Source organism: Melopsittacus undulatus, chromosome 7 (assembly GCF_012275295.1).
Source record: "Melopsittacus undulatus isolate bMelUnd1 chromosome 7, bMelUnd1.mat.Z, whole genome shotgun sequence".
NCBI lineage: Eukaryota > Metazoa > Chordata > Aves > Psittaciformes > Psittaculidae > Melopsittacus > Melopsittacus undulatus.
Genome location: NC_047533.1, coordinates 41,279,889 through 41,294,993, shown reverse-complemented (window position 1 = coordinate 41,294,993; position 15,105 = coordinate 41,279,889). Strand labels below are relative to the sequence as shown.

General features: G+C 39.3%; 1 protein-coding gene across 2 annotated transcripts; it reads left to right on the top strand.

Moving 5' to 3' along the window:
• Positions 1 to 567: 567 nt before the first annotated feature.
• On the top strand, positions 568 to 9,382 carry MSMO1 (methylsterol monooxygenase 1). 2 transcript variants are annotated; one of them, XM_031045786.2, is made up of 7 exons: positions 569 to 731; positions 1,025 to 1,108; positions 2,539 to 2,848; positions 3,816 to 3,964; positions 4,825 to 4,951; positions 6,784 to 6,938; positions 8,412 to 9,382. In XM_031045786.2, the coding sequence occupies exons 3-7, from the start codon at positions 2,594 to 2,596 to the stop codon at positions 8,617 to 8,619; spliced, it is 894 nt and encodes a 297-aa protein (XP_030901646.1). In that variant the 5' UTR covers positions 569 to 731; positions 1,025 to 1,108; positions 2,539 to 2,593; the 3' UTR covers positions 8,620 to 9,382. The 2 variants fall into 2 exon arrangements, with proteins under 2 accessions (XP_005145560.1, XP_030901646.1); XM_005145503.3 differs by lacking the exon at positions 1,025 to 1,108 and having other exon boundaries at positions 568 to 731.
• Positions 9,383 to 15,105: the final 5,723 nt, after the last annotated feature.

Sequence of the window (15,105 nt, the reverse complement as noted above, 5' to 3'; positions counted from 1 at the left end):
GGCATTGCAAAGCATTATACATTTGTAGTTGTGTCATTTTACATCATACCACACCCAATGAATGAGGTCATGGTTCATTGCTCTTACACTGTACCCTTGTTATTTCAGCCCTTTTATCGACCTCACCAGGGCAGCCCGTGTAGAAACATCAGGCCGTCGCCCGTCCCCGCAGGCATCGCTCCAACGGCAGCGGGGGTGGAGGTAACGGGCTGCGCGGTCTCCCCTCGAGAACGGACACTTCCATCGCCCCGGCCGCCTCCACCCCGTGATCTGTCTGAGCCCCGACTCCCCTTCTTCTCTTCTTCCTCCTTCTCCTGCCACAGTGTTTCTAGGCAGCTCTCACAGCCGGCCACGCCCGGCTCGGACGTGCGGAGAACAGCACCAAGCCCTGGGGCCGACGGTCTGACCGCGCCCTCCCCGCCCACCTCTGCCCACCTGAGGCACAGCTCTCCTCCTCATCACGTCTTTACGTCACCCGGCCTCCCTCCCGCATCATTGGCTGCTCGCAGAGGTCTCACTATCCTCACTCCACCCCTTCAGCCAATCGGGACGCGGGAGCCGCAGCTTCGTCCGGCTTTCCTCACGCCTGACTCTCCGCCGCTGCTTCCAGCTAGCCAATGGGTGCCGCGCCGGGCGTTGCTGCGCGGCCAATGGGAGGGCGCACTTGAAGAACCGGCGGCCCCGGCTGTTGTTACTCCTGCGACGGGCGCTGCCGCTGCTACCTAGCTGAGGTGAGGGGCTCGCGAGCTTCACCAAGGGGGGAAGGTGGGAGAGACCCGGCCCGGCCTGACCCGAGCCGACCCTACCTAAGCCGACCCGACCCGGGGTGCCGGGAAGCAGGCCCTCATTTGGTCTGTCGGGCACATCCCGGTAACTGCGTTGCGCAGGGCCGCGCTGGCTGAAGGGCCGGCAGTGCGCGGGCCGCCTCCCCTGGGCATTCCCCCAGTCGCTGTCCCGCGGCGAGCGGTTTGTGCCAGCTGCCCGCCGGTGGCGTGTGTGTACCACGGTCTCCGCTTCCTCGCAGGCTCCTTGTTCTGCTAGACGGGGTGGAGGAGCCCGACCCAGACAGGCTGGCCTCTGGCATCTCGGCTAGCCAGTTCTCGGGAGGGTGAGTAATCCGGTGTGCTTGTCGGGCTGGGAGCTCGGGTGGTAAGGCTCCCTAGCATCTGCTATGATGTTTGTTGTTAATAAAGTGATACCTAAGATTAGGTTAAGTGATAATGAAATTTAGGGTGGATATAAGGAAGAAATTCTTTACTGTGAGGGTGGTGAGACACTGGCACAGGTTGCCCAGAGAAGCTGTGGCTGCCCCATCCCTAGCAGTGTTCAAGGCCAGGTTGGACAGGGCTTTAACCAGCCTGATCTAGTGGAAGGTGTCCCTGCCCATGGAATGGGGGTTGGAACTAGATTATCTTAAGGTCCTTTCCAACCCAGACGATTCTGTGATCTACTTTTAAGAAACAGTAACATCTTTATGCTGTTGCTAAGAAAGAAAAACAGTAACTACTGTTGTTGGATACCAGTCTTGATGCGCTCTTCATGTTGGACCTAGTCTGAACATACCAGCTGAGGGCTAACTGGTGTCCTTTGGCCTATGAATTGTACACATGTTCTAGAGCGGAAGATGGGTGTGTCAGAGGGGGTGCAGAGTAAGCCCATGAAAATGAGCAGAGGGCACATTGCTCACAGAGGGAGGCAGAGAGGGTTGGGATTGTTCAGGACAGAGAAAAGAAGGCTCAGTATATAAAGGACTCATAAGAAAGATGGAGAAAGACCTTTTGCTAAGGCCTGTAATGACAACACAAGGGGTAGTGGCTTTGAACTAGTAAAGGGTAGATTTAGACTAGTTCTTACGAAGAACTTCTTAACTGTGTGGGTAGTGAGGCACTTGAGCAGGGTGTCCAGAGAAGCTGTGACTGCCACATCCCTGGCAGTGTTCAAGGCCAGGTTGTGTACGGGGCTTGGAACAACCTGGTCTAGAGGGAGGTGTCCCATGGCAGAGAGTTTGAACTAGATCATCCTTGAAGGTCCCTTTCAACCCAAACCAAGAAGCAGCCTACTCCGTGGAAGTGGGAAAAGTTCAGAGCACCTGCAGGAGCACTGCCTCTATGTTTCTGGGAGCTGTAATGAAATCTCCGTTAGTTACAAAAGGCTGATTATCTCAATCCTACTGCTGTTTAAAGGTAGTCTGCTGGGTTGATGTATTTTCCATGGGTTTTGGCTCACAGCTACAAGAAGAATTAGGCTGGGTGGTCAAGACACCACAGTTAATTTAATGTCTAAATCTGTTCTGAACCTTTTTGTGAAGAATACAACTGTCCTGCAGAAAACTTGGAATAAAATTGGGTAATAATTCACATTTATTTATCCTTTTGCTCCCTTGATGTAATGCCAAAACTTGATAGCTGATTCCCTTCCTTTCCTTTTCCTTTCCTGTTTTTACTTTAAAACTAGGTAACAACTAAGTTAGGTAATGTTCTGTTTTGTTTTACTGAAAATTAACTGCTGCTTATTCATTTTTATTCTTAAAATTTTCAGGTTACTTGCAGAAAACTGCAGAAGAACTGTAATTGTGATGCTTGGTGTTTGAACGATGGCAATGAACGATAGCGTTAACATTTTGAACTCTGCTTATCTGGCAGTGGAATATATAGACTCTTTCTTGCCCGACAATCCCCTGCAGCAGCCATTTAAAAATGCCTGGAATTACATGCTGGATAACTACACAAAGTTCCAGATTGCAACTTGGGGATCGCTTCTAGTTCATGAAGTTTCATACTTCTTGCTCTGTGTACCTGGGTTTGTCTTTCAGTTCATACCATACATGCAAAAGTACAAAATTCAGCAGGTAAGAGAAAGTTGTGAAATACACATTTCCTGGTAGTTTGTTTAGTTGTTTTTTTTTTTTTTTGAATGTGTAAAGTAGAAAATATTACTGCAGTTTCATAGTTTCCGGTTTAGATGACCCCATTTTCTTTGTCCCATGGACATCCTGGAAGCGGCAGAGAAAAACTGCTCTATGTATGAGGAGAAAGAGAAGTGGATTTTGGGGAAGGAAATGAGGTTTGTGGGGCTTTTTGGAGGGAGGACATTCTTTCCACCATGGTGGTATGTAGAGAAAAGGGTATGTCAATCTGACAGGAGAGGTTTATACAGGAAGGTGTAATAAAATCATAGCATCTGGTGGTAGAGGTCTGTCTTAGTATTATAAAAGAAGTACATGGTGTGCTTACTTACTAGAAAGTGTTTCTTTCAAAGTATCTGTAGGCACATCCAGTATATAAAGATGATTGGTTTTCCAGCAGTTCATTGTAACATGAATTGGAAACTAGTAATTTCAGAAGCTGATATTATTAGAGAGATTGATAAAATGTCTCTCTGCAAAAACTGGGTGTTTTCAAGACAACCTATTTCTTTACAAGATTCTGTCTTCAGCTTCTCTTTGTGTTATTTTAGCTATGGGAAATACACTCTGTGGTGCTAAGAACAAAAACTTCGATTTGTGTTGAATGTGAAATGTTAATTGCAAACACTGGAATAACAAGAACAATTTGGGGCAACAGGCAAAGACAGCCAACCTCTGTTAAGAGAGGCTTTAAGTTTTATGGGAAGCTAGCTTAGAAAAACAAGAGCTTTTGATGAAACTGAATTTAATACTGTATAATTTGTATTGCTTGAGTTGATTTCTATTATTGAAGGACCTGCTATTTGTCTTCCATGGAGAAATGACACTGCCTCCAAAGTAATTTTTGCAGCACTTCAGTTACCTGCCATAGAAATATGTAACATAACTGTTTCTTTCTGCTTCTTCTTAGGATAAACCAGAAACATGGGAAAAACAGTGGAAGTGTTTCAAAACACTTCTCTTCAATCACTTTTTCATTCAACTTCCTCTGATTTGTGGCACTTATTACTTCACAGAGTATTTTAACATTCCATATGGGTGGGAAGAGATGCCTAGATGGTAGGTACATTTTTCTCATGTGTTGATACTGAGTTGCATACAGTTGGGGGCAGAATATTTAACAGATAGTGTCATCAAATCTAATACACAATGATTTTTGATGATCTAAACTACATTTGTTGATCTTGCTTCTGTTGGTGTGTAACTGCTATTAGAGCTTTCTAGATCTATCTTTTTAATGGCCCCAAATTGTTCTGATACTCAGAAGAAGGGATATTAGAAGGAATTCATGGGAATGATGCAAGATTCGTGGTGGCATGGGTTACGTATTGGACATTGCAGGGGGGTGTTTTCCAGCGTTTTTTTATGTTTCCTATTTCTTCCTTCCGCCTTATTTTATACCATAGCAGCAGGGTGTTTGTCGAAAGAAAGTACCACCTTGTTCGGTCTTCTATTTTTTTGCACTAAACTGACATACAGGGGAAGGAGGTGCACTTAGAACTAATTCAGCTTTGTTTTAAAGTATGTCAGTATTCTGACAATAGCAGTTCTTTACAACAGAAGGTCATCTTTCTTGGAAAACTGTTTTCTATCTGGTTTGATAGCTGATGCAGCTCTATATTTTTATATTTAGGTCTTACCTTCTATGGGTATTCTCTGTAGATTGTGTGTGTAATGTTGGAATGACAGCTTGTTGTATTGCCTGCTAACTCGTTGCATATAAACATATGAGCTGATAAGCACAATAGCTTTTGTATATAGTAATTAATATTTTCAGTATGTTAAAAAGGTAACGTCAATGTCAGTCAGTAATAGCCATAAACATTTCCTGCCCTTACTAGCATATAAATTATTTTCTCTTTCAAGATTATGCATCTGCTAGTGTATTCTATAACTAATAGCTCTTCTGCTTTTTAAAGGTATGTCCTGGTTGGCCAGTGTTTTGGATGTGCAGTGATTGAGGATGCCTGGCACTATTTCCTGCATAGATTGCTGCATCACAAGAGAATATACAAGTATATCCATAAGGTTCACCATGAGTTTGTTGTATGTATTCCTTGATTTTATTTTTTTTAATAGTTTTTAGTATATGCAGTTTTGTACAACTTATTTGAAAGTCTTTTTTTCATAGAATCATGGAATCATCTAGGTTGGATATGACCTTTAAGATCATCAATTTTCCCTCAGGACTGCCAAGTCCACCACAAAACCATGTCACTGGGCCTTGTCTGCACGGTTTCTGAACACTTCCAGGGATGGTGATTCCACCACTTCCTGGGGAAGCCTGTTCCAGTGCCTGATCACCCTGTTTCTGAAACACATCCTGTGATTATATTTCATTTAATGGGAATGAAAGATTGCGTTCTTAAGTTTGATCCTATCTGTTGGGCCAGGCTTTTAAAAGTGTATTTATATGTCTCATTGCTAGGGGAGGGGAAGTAGTATGTTTCTGGTTTTGATTGTCAGTTCTCCACCACCTATTATGTTATCCAGAGCATACTAATCCCCAGAACACAATCCAGCCAGGCGGCTCCTGCATGGCCTCTGTGTCCATCATATATGCAGCATACTTGATTCAGGGAAGGATTATAGCTTTTGATGTGAGCTTCTGTAAGCAGTATAGCCAGTTGTGCCATAATGCATTGAGAGCACACTGCAGTACAGAGAGATTGGGGTGGTTCTGCATTGAGCGCAAGGTAATGAGCCATGCTTGGCTGGCGATGGCACTGTTCTGAGCCAGGCAGGGTGCAGTAGTGCTTACACCTTACAGTTGGTATAGCTTACTTACTTACTTACTTACAGTCGGTATAGCTCTGTTCAGATGGCACTGTTTCTGGGTCACAGAAGTCAGTGCTACTATGTTTGTACACTGCTGTGTTTCAGTGTATAACTTATAGTGTGCCTAAGGAGAACTGCAAGCTACTGGGTCGGGGGTGATTTGTATGGGCAGCAAATAATCGAGAAGCTTGATATTTACTAATGCATGCAGATCTGTGTACACCTGCAGCAGCAGCAGCTGTTTTCCTCTTGCTTTTGGCAGCCACTCAGGTCTCCAGCAGGAACAGCTTCTATCCATTATTCTTGAGAGTGCTTAGCAGTTCACACATAAGTGATCTCTAGTCTAATGGCTGTTTCACTAAAGACTTTACCTGGTAGTAAAAAGTGATGATTTTAAAATTGCCCTTATGCTAAATATTTTTCCATATAACAGAAATAATTTCCTTTAATCAAACTTGGAACCTTCAGCATTAGGTTAAATTTTTTTAAGCTGCTCTTTTTATACTACTTTTGAAAACTATGGAATGTCATTTTTGGTAAACTAAATGTAGGAATGACTGCTGTGTGTGTAGGAAATAATGTTATTTCAGTCTCAAAATAGCATTTGAACAGTATTTTAAAATATCATCAAAGATGAGGGAGTTTTTAGGTTTTGTTTTTAAAATAGATTTCCAAGTGAATCCTGATTCTGAGAATATTTTGGCTTCCTTCTTTCTTCTGCTTCTGAGACTGGATGCATAGCAAAGCTGATAGGAGCTTGCCAGATGCTTTGGCTGGGCGGGGGGAGGGGGGGTTGTGTGATAAGACTAAATAAAAGTTTTAAACTTTTCAATTAGTAGTGAAGTGTTTGGAATCACTAATGGAATGATAATCCTCATGACCTTGGAATACTGTTTTCTGTTTTCCCAACAGAGAACTTAACACCTGTGTTAGGGCCCTTGCTCAATCAATACCATTTCCTTTGCCCATAATGTCGTTCTGTTTGTTCTGTTGTAGTCTTGTGGGGTAATGGAAAGGGGAGAGTATCACAGGATGGTGATTCTGATTTGGAGGTATATTAGATTGAAAATGGTGACTGTTTCTCTGTCATCTCTTTCCAGTCTCCATTTGGAATGCAAGCAGAATATGCACATCCTCTAGAAACACTTATTCTTGGAGCTGGCTTTTTTATTGGAATTGTTGTTTTCTGTAACCATGTGATTCTTCTGTGGGCATGGGTAATTTGTCGCTTGATGGAAACCATTGACGTACACAGGTGAAATCCTCATTACTTGCTAATAATTGCTTTTTCTCTCTCCCTGGGTCTGTCTCAAACTTACCTATCTGTTTCACTGACATTTACTATTTATTTTACACTAAAGTGCTTTTATGTATCTTACAGAGAATGACATAACAAGTGGTAACTGTGCAGTTTTATGTTTTGAGGTAGTATTAGTAATAAGTCTTGCTAATTAAGATGGTGTAGACTATCAGCTAGAGCACTTCAAGGAGGGTTTCAGAAGCTAGGTGCTTTAGGATGTCTGGCTTTTGATATTTGGTGTACAGGTGATTTTATACTTCCTAGAACACTGAAAAGCAATCACAAAAAGTGATATTCCAGTCAAGAGTTCTTTCCATTTAATGGTTTGTCAGACATATTTCCCAGAAAAGAGAATTCAATCTATACAACTATGACTGTCCCTAAAATAAATATATAAATTGCTTTTATTGAAGATACAAAAGGCAAGACTCTTCTCTCTGTTATAAAACTCACTTCTTTCAAATTTGGATCCAAAATGCTAGTGCAAATCTCAGTAGGCTCAGTTGAGTTCACCTGCAAATGAACGAGATTTTCCTTCCTATGCTCGAGGATGAGGACAATAAGAGTTAATTTTTGAAATGCTAGTATTACACTTGACCTTGTATCTGTAAATTTATGTATTATAAGCATATAGTTTCTTACTGTAAGCTGACTGTTAAGTCTTCTAGTGGAACAAAATCATTGTACAAATCATTGCTGGCTTAGTTACGTATTGCTTGCAGGCTGAGAAGTATATGTTGTGACATATCATAAAGTAATCGATGCAAAATATGTATCTCCTTTGATAATTAGTATTTAATTTGTGGTCCACAACATATTTATAACAAACTGCCTCGTGCTTTCCCCACTAGGTGGTGGTAAGATGCTTTCCAGTACTATTAAGCTAAAGAGTTGAAATCCCTCTAAAGCAAACTGGTCTGATTTTAATACTATCTTAATCACATATTTTGAATGTTAAACATTTGAAGAACTTGCAGGAAGCTGAAAATAAGAGTAGAAATACTACAACTGTAGTTGATTTGATATACTGCTTCATGAGCACCTGAGTTGATGTTCATAGCTTGTTACTAAAAGATAGCATAGTTTCTTGTTCCTCCTCCCTAACATCACTTAGTTGAGTCAATTAAAGCTGTGATTTTAGTTAGTTATTTATTTTAGGTGACTTGCTTAAATGTTTTTGTGCTGCCTAATAAACTGAGCTGAAGAGGTCAAAGAGTGCCAAAGCCACTTTGGGATAGTTGACAGAAGCATTTGGCTAAGGTAGGAGGGATTTTGGTTTCATATTAAGCCAGTATTGCAGTGAATACCTCAAGGCCTTACAATACCAGAGGTTTTTTTTATTTAATAAAAATTACAAGTTAGTGTCTATATTTTGTGGTTTATGTCTGGAAAAAATCTTTACTGTATTTGTTTTTTTCTCTGCTGTAGTGGCTATGATGTTCCACTGAACCCTCTTCATTTGATACCTTTCTATGCTGGGGCCCGTTTTCATGACTTCCATCACATGAACTTCATTGGAAATTATGCTTCAACCTTCACGTGGTGGGACAGAATCTTTGGTACAGACTCTCAGTTTATTGCCTATAAAGAAAAAGAGAAGAAGCAACAACTCATAACAAAGAAGAAGGTTAACTAAATTTTCAGTGTAAAAATTCTGATGCTAATACTGGTAGTCAACTTTTGCTTTTCTGCAAAGCAAAATAGTGATTGGGTGTTAAGCATAAATCTTGTTCCTTGGCTACTAAGTGGTAGGGAAAAACAGCTAATTACACTGCAGTATCTTCCTAATGGGAATGCTTTCTATTTTATACGTAAGTACTGCATATATTTTAACTACAGATTTAAAGATGATGCAAAAATCTGAGAAGACTTGTGTCTATCCATTTTTTTTATTTTATTAAAAAAAAAATTTCAATTATATCTTCAATGTTGCCCACTTTGGATCAAGGTAGAATTGTATAGGAACACTGAAATTGGACTTAGTTTTTTAAATATATATTATTAAATTTGTAATATCAAATACCAGAACATATTCACTAGTATCAGCACTGTATTATTTAAATATTGGGTAAAAGTTGCTTAAAACCAAAACATCTGTTAATAGGAAGCTTGGACAGGACTTTTGCACACTGGATAATGCAACCTGTTAATAACAGAATATGTGGCTAAACATGAATTAGCAGAGACATTCCTGATCTAGATTTATTACGTTAGATTCTAAGTAAAAAGAAGTTTTTATTTGAAGAAACTTTTTTTGCTGCTCTTTTGAAGTTGGTCTGTCAGTGTACTTAGCATTTACATTACATTCTTCTCTATGTGTTGTAATTTGCTGAACTGACTTGTTGCTATATTTGCACTTGTGACTGATGAAATAAATGTGGTTTGGTTTGATGAGTGTATTATACCTTTCATATGTTTTTTAATACAATGTTGTGATAAAAACCATATAGGATACAGCATCTTACTGTTCATCTCTTCAATGAAGAAGCATTTTTTCTGTTAGTATAGTCTTAAAACAGTGCCATCTGTTGAACTACTTACAGAGACAGCAGTAAGAAATGGAGCACATCTTGTAAATTCTGCTAGTTTGTGTATTGAAGGACTTGGGATACGTAGCTACTCGGTGTAGTGACAACTTTTGGGCCAAGTGCATTTTCAAGTTAAGCTGCAGCTTTTGCAAACTAGAGTCTCAAAATACAGTACTTGAGTTGTACTAGTAATAGAGACAATAGACTAATATTGTCGAGTCTACTCTAAATATTTGTCTGTTGCACAGGAAATAACTGGAAGTATTTAAGAAGGGCTTAAACCCTTATAAAGATCTTGCACTTTGTGTCTCAATGTCAGCTGCTTTTCAGACTTAAAATACCACTTCATCTACCCTTTAAGTCCTTTAGAGATGCTTACAGAATTTAAGACCACCTGAATCTTGATGCTGCTTCATGTGTAGTCTAGTGTAATACCCAAAACAGGGCTTCCTGTGGAAGTGCAGATGAGAGCCTGCTTCTAACAAAACCCCAAGCTATTAATGACATTCAGAGTGATTCAAATGTTACTTGAGATGTAGGAGTGGCTCAAATTCCTCTTTCTGCATGTGTTTTGTATAAGCTTTTACTTCTCTATCTGTATCCCTGTTGAAATCTGGTATTCTTCCAGTTCTTCCCTCTGAAAAGAAGCAAAAACACTTAGCCATGGCAGGTGAATGGAAGCTGAAATCCCTGTATTCAGTTTTGAGTACTGAGTCTGGTAATTAAGACTTGTGAGTCCATATGCACAACCAGCCTGAATTCTCCGTGGTGGAAGTGACCTCTAAGCAGATTTCAAAGATGGCCATTGTCGTCTTTGCATTGCTAACTCCCACTCACCCTGCAGCTGCAGCTATACTTAGCTTTATTTTACTGAACCTGTAGCCTAAAAACACAAGGAGCTTCCAGTGCTTCAGATCTTCCGTGTGTACATGATCCTATTCACTATTTCTCAGCCTCTTGGCTGATGCGTATGGACACAGTCGCAAAATGGTGTACAACTGTGAGCCGATTGCTTAAATGCTCTAGTAAAGGAATTTGCAAAAGCTTGGTGTGTCATCAGCTATTGGAGAGCTTCATCAGAGCAGTAAAAGCTTGATGGATGACTTACAAAGTTGCAATGTATATTCCATTCTTCAAGAGGTTTTGAAAATAAGGAACATAATTTTAACGCATTCCTCAGGTCATCTTTTCAGGCGGTGTGCATGAGGTGTTTGGGTTTTTTTTCTAATACCCATTGCTAATTTGTTTGCTTGTTTGTTATGTACTTCTTGAAGTGTACAATGTGGTTTTGATCCTTTTGCAAATCCCTGGAGAATTATGCAAGCTGTGATTTATAGAATTATTATTTGCTGAAAAAATGTGTCCAATGGACCACTCTTAACACAGGAACTCACATTAGAAAACTACCAGCTTGTTTTGCTGCAGGACTCAAGTAGACCCATGTTTTATTACCACCTTTTCAAATTCAGAACCTTGCATTCAGTATTTAAGAAGATGCTGGCAAGTAAATGACCTGCCTCATTAATATGCATCTTTTATACATATGAGGAACTGAGTTAGGCAATTATATTTTGGGGGTTTAGGCCCTTATTAAATGACTAGGGTTTTTTTTTCCATATTAGTGAAAGTGACTATAGAATATATGTAGTTCTGAAAAATCAGAGGGTTTTGTGCAATGGAAAAAAATGAAAGCAAGATCTGGGTAACAGGTTTTGGCTCTTTACAAGGCACAACAGAACCTTACACAATCCCTTTTTCACTATTCTTTTTAGCAAGAAAACAAATTTAACTCTTGAAAATGGTAGGATAAGAGAATAAATGGGGGAACAACATTTTCCACAACTTAATCTTCTTGAAAGTCAACTTTAGTTTAAGTAAGGGTCGTTTACTGGAAATAACAGCTTGTACTGTCCCTTAGGATATGACAATAATTAAGTCCTATGGAAGCGATGAATTAATTTCTTGGGCCTTGTGTCAAAAATGCATGGAAACTTGAAAAGTATAATAAATTCTTAAGATTAGGATTGTAAAATAATCAACTTGTTTTGGCTGCTGCTATGACATACTAAACAAGGAGGTTTACATTGCACTACAGCATGGCTTGCCAGAAAATATTAATAATGATTGATACTATAATTATATTGATAGAGTAAGAGATTCCATTTGTTTTCTTCAGTGAGTTTACAATAAATGACTGCAGAGTGTTTAAAGATATTTTTAAAGTAATATATTTCTAAATTTTTAACATTCATTTTTATAGAAAAATTGTATTACTGAAACCTATATTATAGCTACAGGCAGTTATTACTAACTACAGTGTCTGGTTCACTGACTTCAAATCTCCATCCCGTTTCTGATGGCACCCTCTCTGTCAGCTGGTCTGTCTGTCTGTCCTGGTAAATGTCAGCCATTGGAATGTGTAACTGTCAGGTCCAGGGAGAAGGCAACCTCTCATCACTGGTTCTTGCTATAATTTTCTATATGTGAAAGTAACAAACACAGCAGCCAAATAGCTTTTCAATTGTCTTTTTCACTGTCTAACTGTATTGTATCATGTCTCTGCAGTAAGGCATATTCTCTATTTCTCAGGTCACTTCTGTGCATTGTCTCTGAATTTTCGATGTCTTGGTTCAGCTGTAGATACCAGAGCTGTGCATCTACACTATTCTCTCTAATCCCACTTCGGTATAATCACATCCTTCCTCTTTAAATGTTGTATTCTGTCAACATTCAAAGACAAAATTAGCTGTTCTGCAGCCTTATGCTGGAAAATATTGTCAAGTTACCTGTCTATTGGGATCTCTCAATGCATCTAGCAATACTGCTTGACAGACTGTTGCAGAGTGGTTTATATTTCTTGCTCTTAAGTGTAATTTGCAATTTTATGCTCTGAAATATTTAAATGTGCTCAACTTACTAAGTAACCTAAGTCACATTCCAGAGCTTCTATATCCTTATTATTTACCATTCTTTGTCATCCATAAATTTTAATCAGTTTTGATTCACATGTATGTAGTCACTGAGTAAATGAGCCCCCTGGATTTGAAATACCAGTCCCTTTGGAAGACCACTGCTGTTAGATAATGACTCACCACTATTAGAAACCCTCTTAGCCAGTTTTATAAACCCTCACAATGATCCCACGTGGTAGTTTCAATATACGAGAGTGTTTGGCACCATAGCCATGCCATCACTTAGAAGCAGCATTGCAATTCAATGTCTGAGCCACAGCGTCATGCTAGGTGCTGTGGTTACTCCTGCAAACTGAAACAAGGGGCCGCAATGAGCCATCTGTGTAGGTATGCAGTATGTAAGTGTGAATATCAGGTACATTTTGTATAAAATGTAAGTTGCAGCCTATAAAGAGGCTTTGTGTACATGTGGAGGATGCTCAGCACCCCCACAAGAGCACAATAACCTCTTAAATACCTGATGGGGCTGAGTTTCAGTAACATGGGTGAGTTATTTAAAAGGCGGAGACAATAAAATATTCAGACTTGCAATGCATAATTGGAAGATGGGGTGTTTTTTTCCCTTTCCCTTTCTGTAACCTCCTATGTAGCTGCCTCATCTGTGTTTCGATTTTTAAAAATTATTTTTATTTTATATTTCCTTTGACTTGCCTTATGTGAAACCTGTTCTATGGAAAACTGAAGCTTTCCATATCTCAACCCAGTTTTGCAAGCATTGCAGAAATAGAGCCACTGAGTTGTGCAAGACATCTTGGAAGCTGGTAACAGAAAATTCTGTCTTGAAGACGTAGCTTCGTGTGACCAGAGCTGCCAGGTATGATATGGCTATATAATCAACATGCAGATAAGTTTTGTAAAAGCTTCTTAAACATCACAAGTTGTCTCTACCGAATTGTCCAGTAATCTTTCAACACAGATCAACTGTTCTCTTGTTGAAATTGATTTGAGCTATTCCTATCATCGATTTCTTGATCAAAATCCTTACCAGCTTTTACCTGGTCTCTGAGGACATACATGTTCTAGAGCTGTTTTTTGTGAATAGCTGTTCTGTGTTAATACCCTAATCAGTCTTTCAGAATTTTCCAAGCCTTGAAAATGTGATATAACTGGATACAGGCCAAAAATAGCCTTCTTGAGGGGGCCTTGAAGACCACCTACTGATTTGGTTTTGTTGATCAGAACACACTTCTCCCTTGCACATTATATTCAGCTTATTTGACACTGTCTTCTTTATGCAGTGTAGTACAAGCTCGCACTCTTTCCAAACATAAACCAGAGAAGTTTACTGAGTGTTTCCATGGCACAATTATTAACAGCACTTGGGTATTAATAATGTAAGTAATTTAAATATCTGACCTCCATCATAGAGTATTTTGAGGTTTCTATTGTTGCTAATGTACTTCTGTTGTTTCTAATGGACATTTTGGGGGTTGGCTTTTTTTTAATTTTTGGGTTATAAAAGCAAATAGTTGCCTCAGACTGCTTGCACACACAAAAAAAAGTGCAGAGTTACTCAAGTCTTGTAAGCAGAACTCTATGAGTGTGAGGGTTTGGTTGATTTGTTTTTTTTTAAGATTTATTTATATACTTGCTGATGAATCATGACTTGCTGAAAAAGCCAAATTCAGGCAAGTCCAAAGTATGTGAACATTTGAATCACATTCAGCAAGTTGTTTTGGCCAAAAGAATTGAGTGATATGTAATTATATATGAACATTATATATATGTTTGTGTATATTTTTATGTGTATTTGTCTATTAAAAAGTATTTTTTGGAAATGTCAATGAAATTTTCTTCAGCATGACAGAATTATTTAGGCTGTTTGTTAACAAGATATAATCTATTATTCTGTGTCATAAGAAAGAGATGATAATCCAGTGTTTTGAAATCTGCTGATCAGGACATTATTTGGACAGGGAGGACTTGGGCTCTACTCCCTGCTCTAATTAGTATTATTAACTTACAAGGCCATACCTAGGAGCATGGTTATGCATATAGGCTGAGAATGCACTTGGGGTTAGGGTATAGCTGAGACTAAAGCAAGTGCAAAACCTGTTTACATATTACAGGGAAATCTGGGCTTTGTGTGTGATGATAGTCATCGTCACTGAACTATGGAAAAGTGGAGGAGGGGTTGGACACAAAAAAACTAATCAGTTTATTCCTTCTGCTCGGTTCTGTGAATGCTCCTAAATTCCCTGAGAATCTAAGCAGTCTTTTGTAATCCCTTATTAAAATGATTTAATACATGCAAACTAAAAATGAAATATTTGGTAGTATATAAAGCGCTCTGTTTTACACAAGATATGTATATGCATGTGTTTTTACAAGTACTCATTCTCTTAATTTTTTAGGAGTGGGGAGTTAATAAGGAAATTAATGTGACACCATTCAGATCTAGTTGTGAGACTAATTTTGTGTAGCGAATAATGATTTACCGCTTGCAGAGATTGAAAGAAATAGATGACTTCTGAGCCTACTTGTATCTTTTAGTGATATATTTTGGGAAAAATAATCTGAAGGGAAGCCAATGAGAATTGCTGCACTGCACAAAGGTTTTTTTTTTCTGATCAGAAAGTTCTCCCAGAAAATGACAGTGTAAGTCTAAAATCACAGCATTAG

Coding starts and splice junctions, on each gene's coding strand:
- MSMO1 (XM_005145503.3), top strand. CDS start 2,594: ATGGCAATGAACGATAGCGTTAACATTTTGAACTCTGCTTATCTGGCA. Junction 3,965..4,824: donor TGGGAAGAGATGCCTAGATG/GTAGGTACATTT, acceptor TGCTTTTTAAAG/GTATGTCCTGGTTGGCCAGT. Junction 4,952..6,783: donor AGGTTCACCATGAGTTTGTT/GTATGTATTCCT, acceptor ATCTCTTTCCAG/TCTCCATTTGGAATGCAAGC.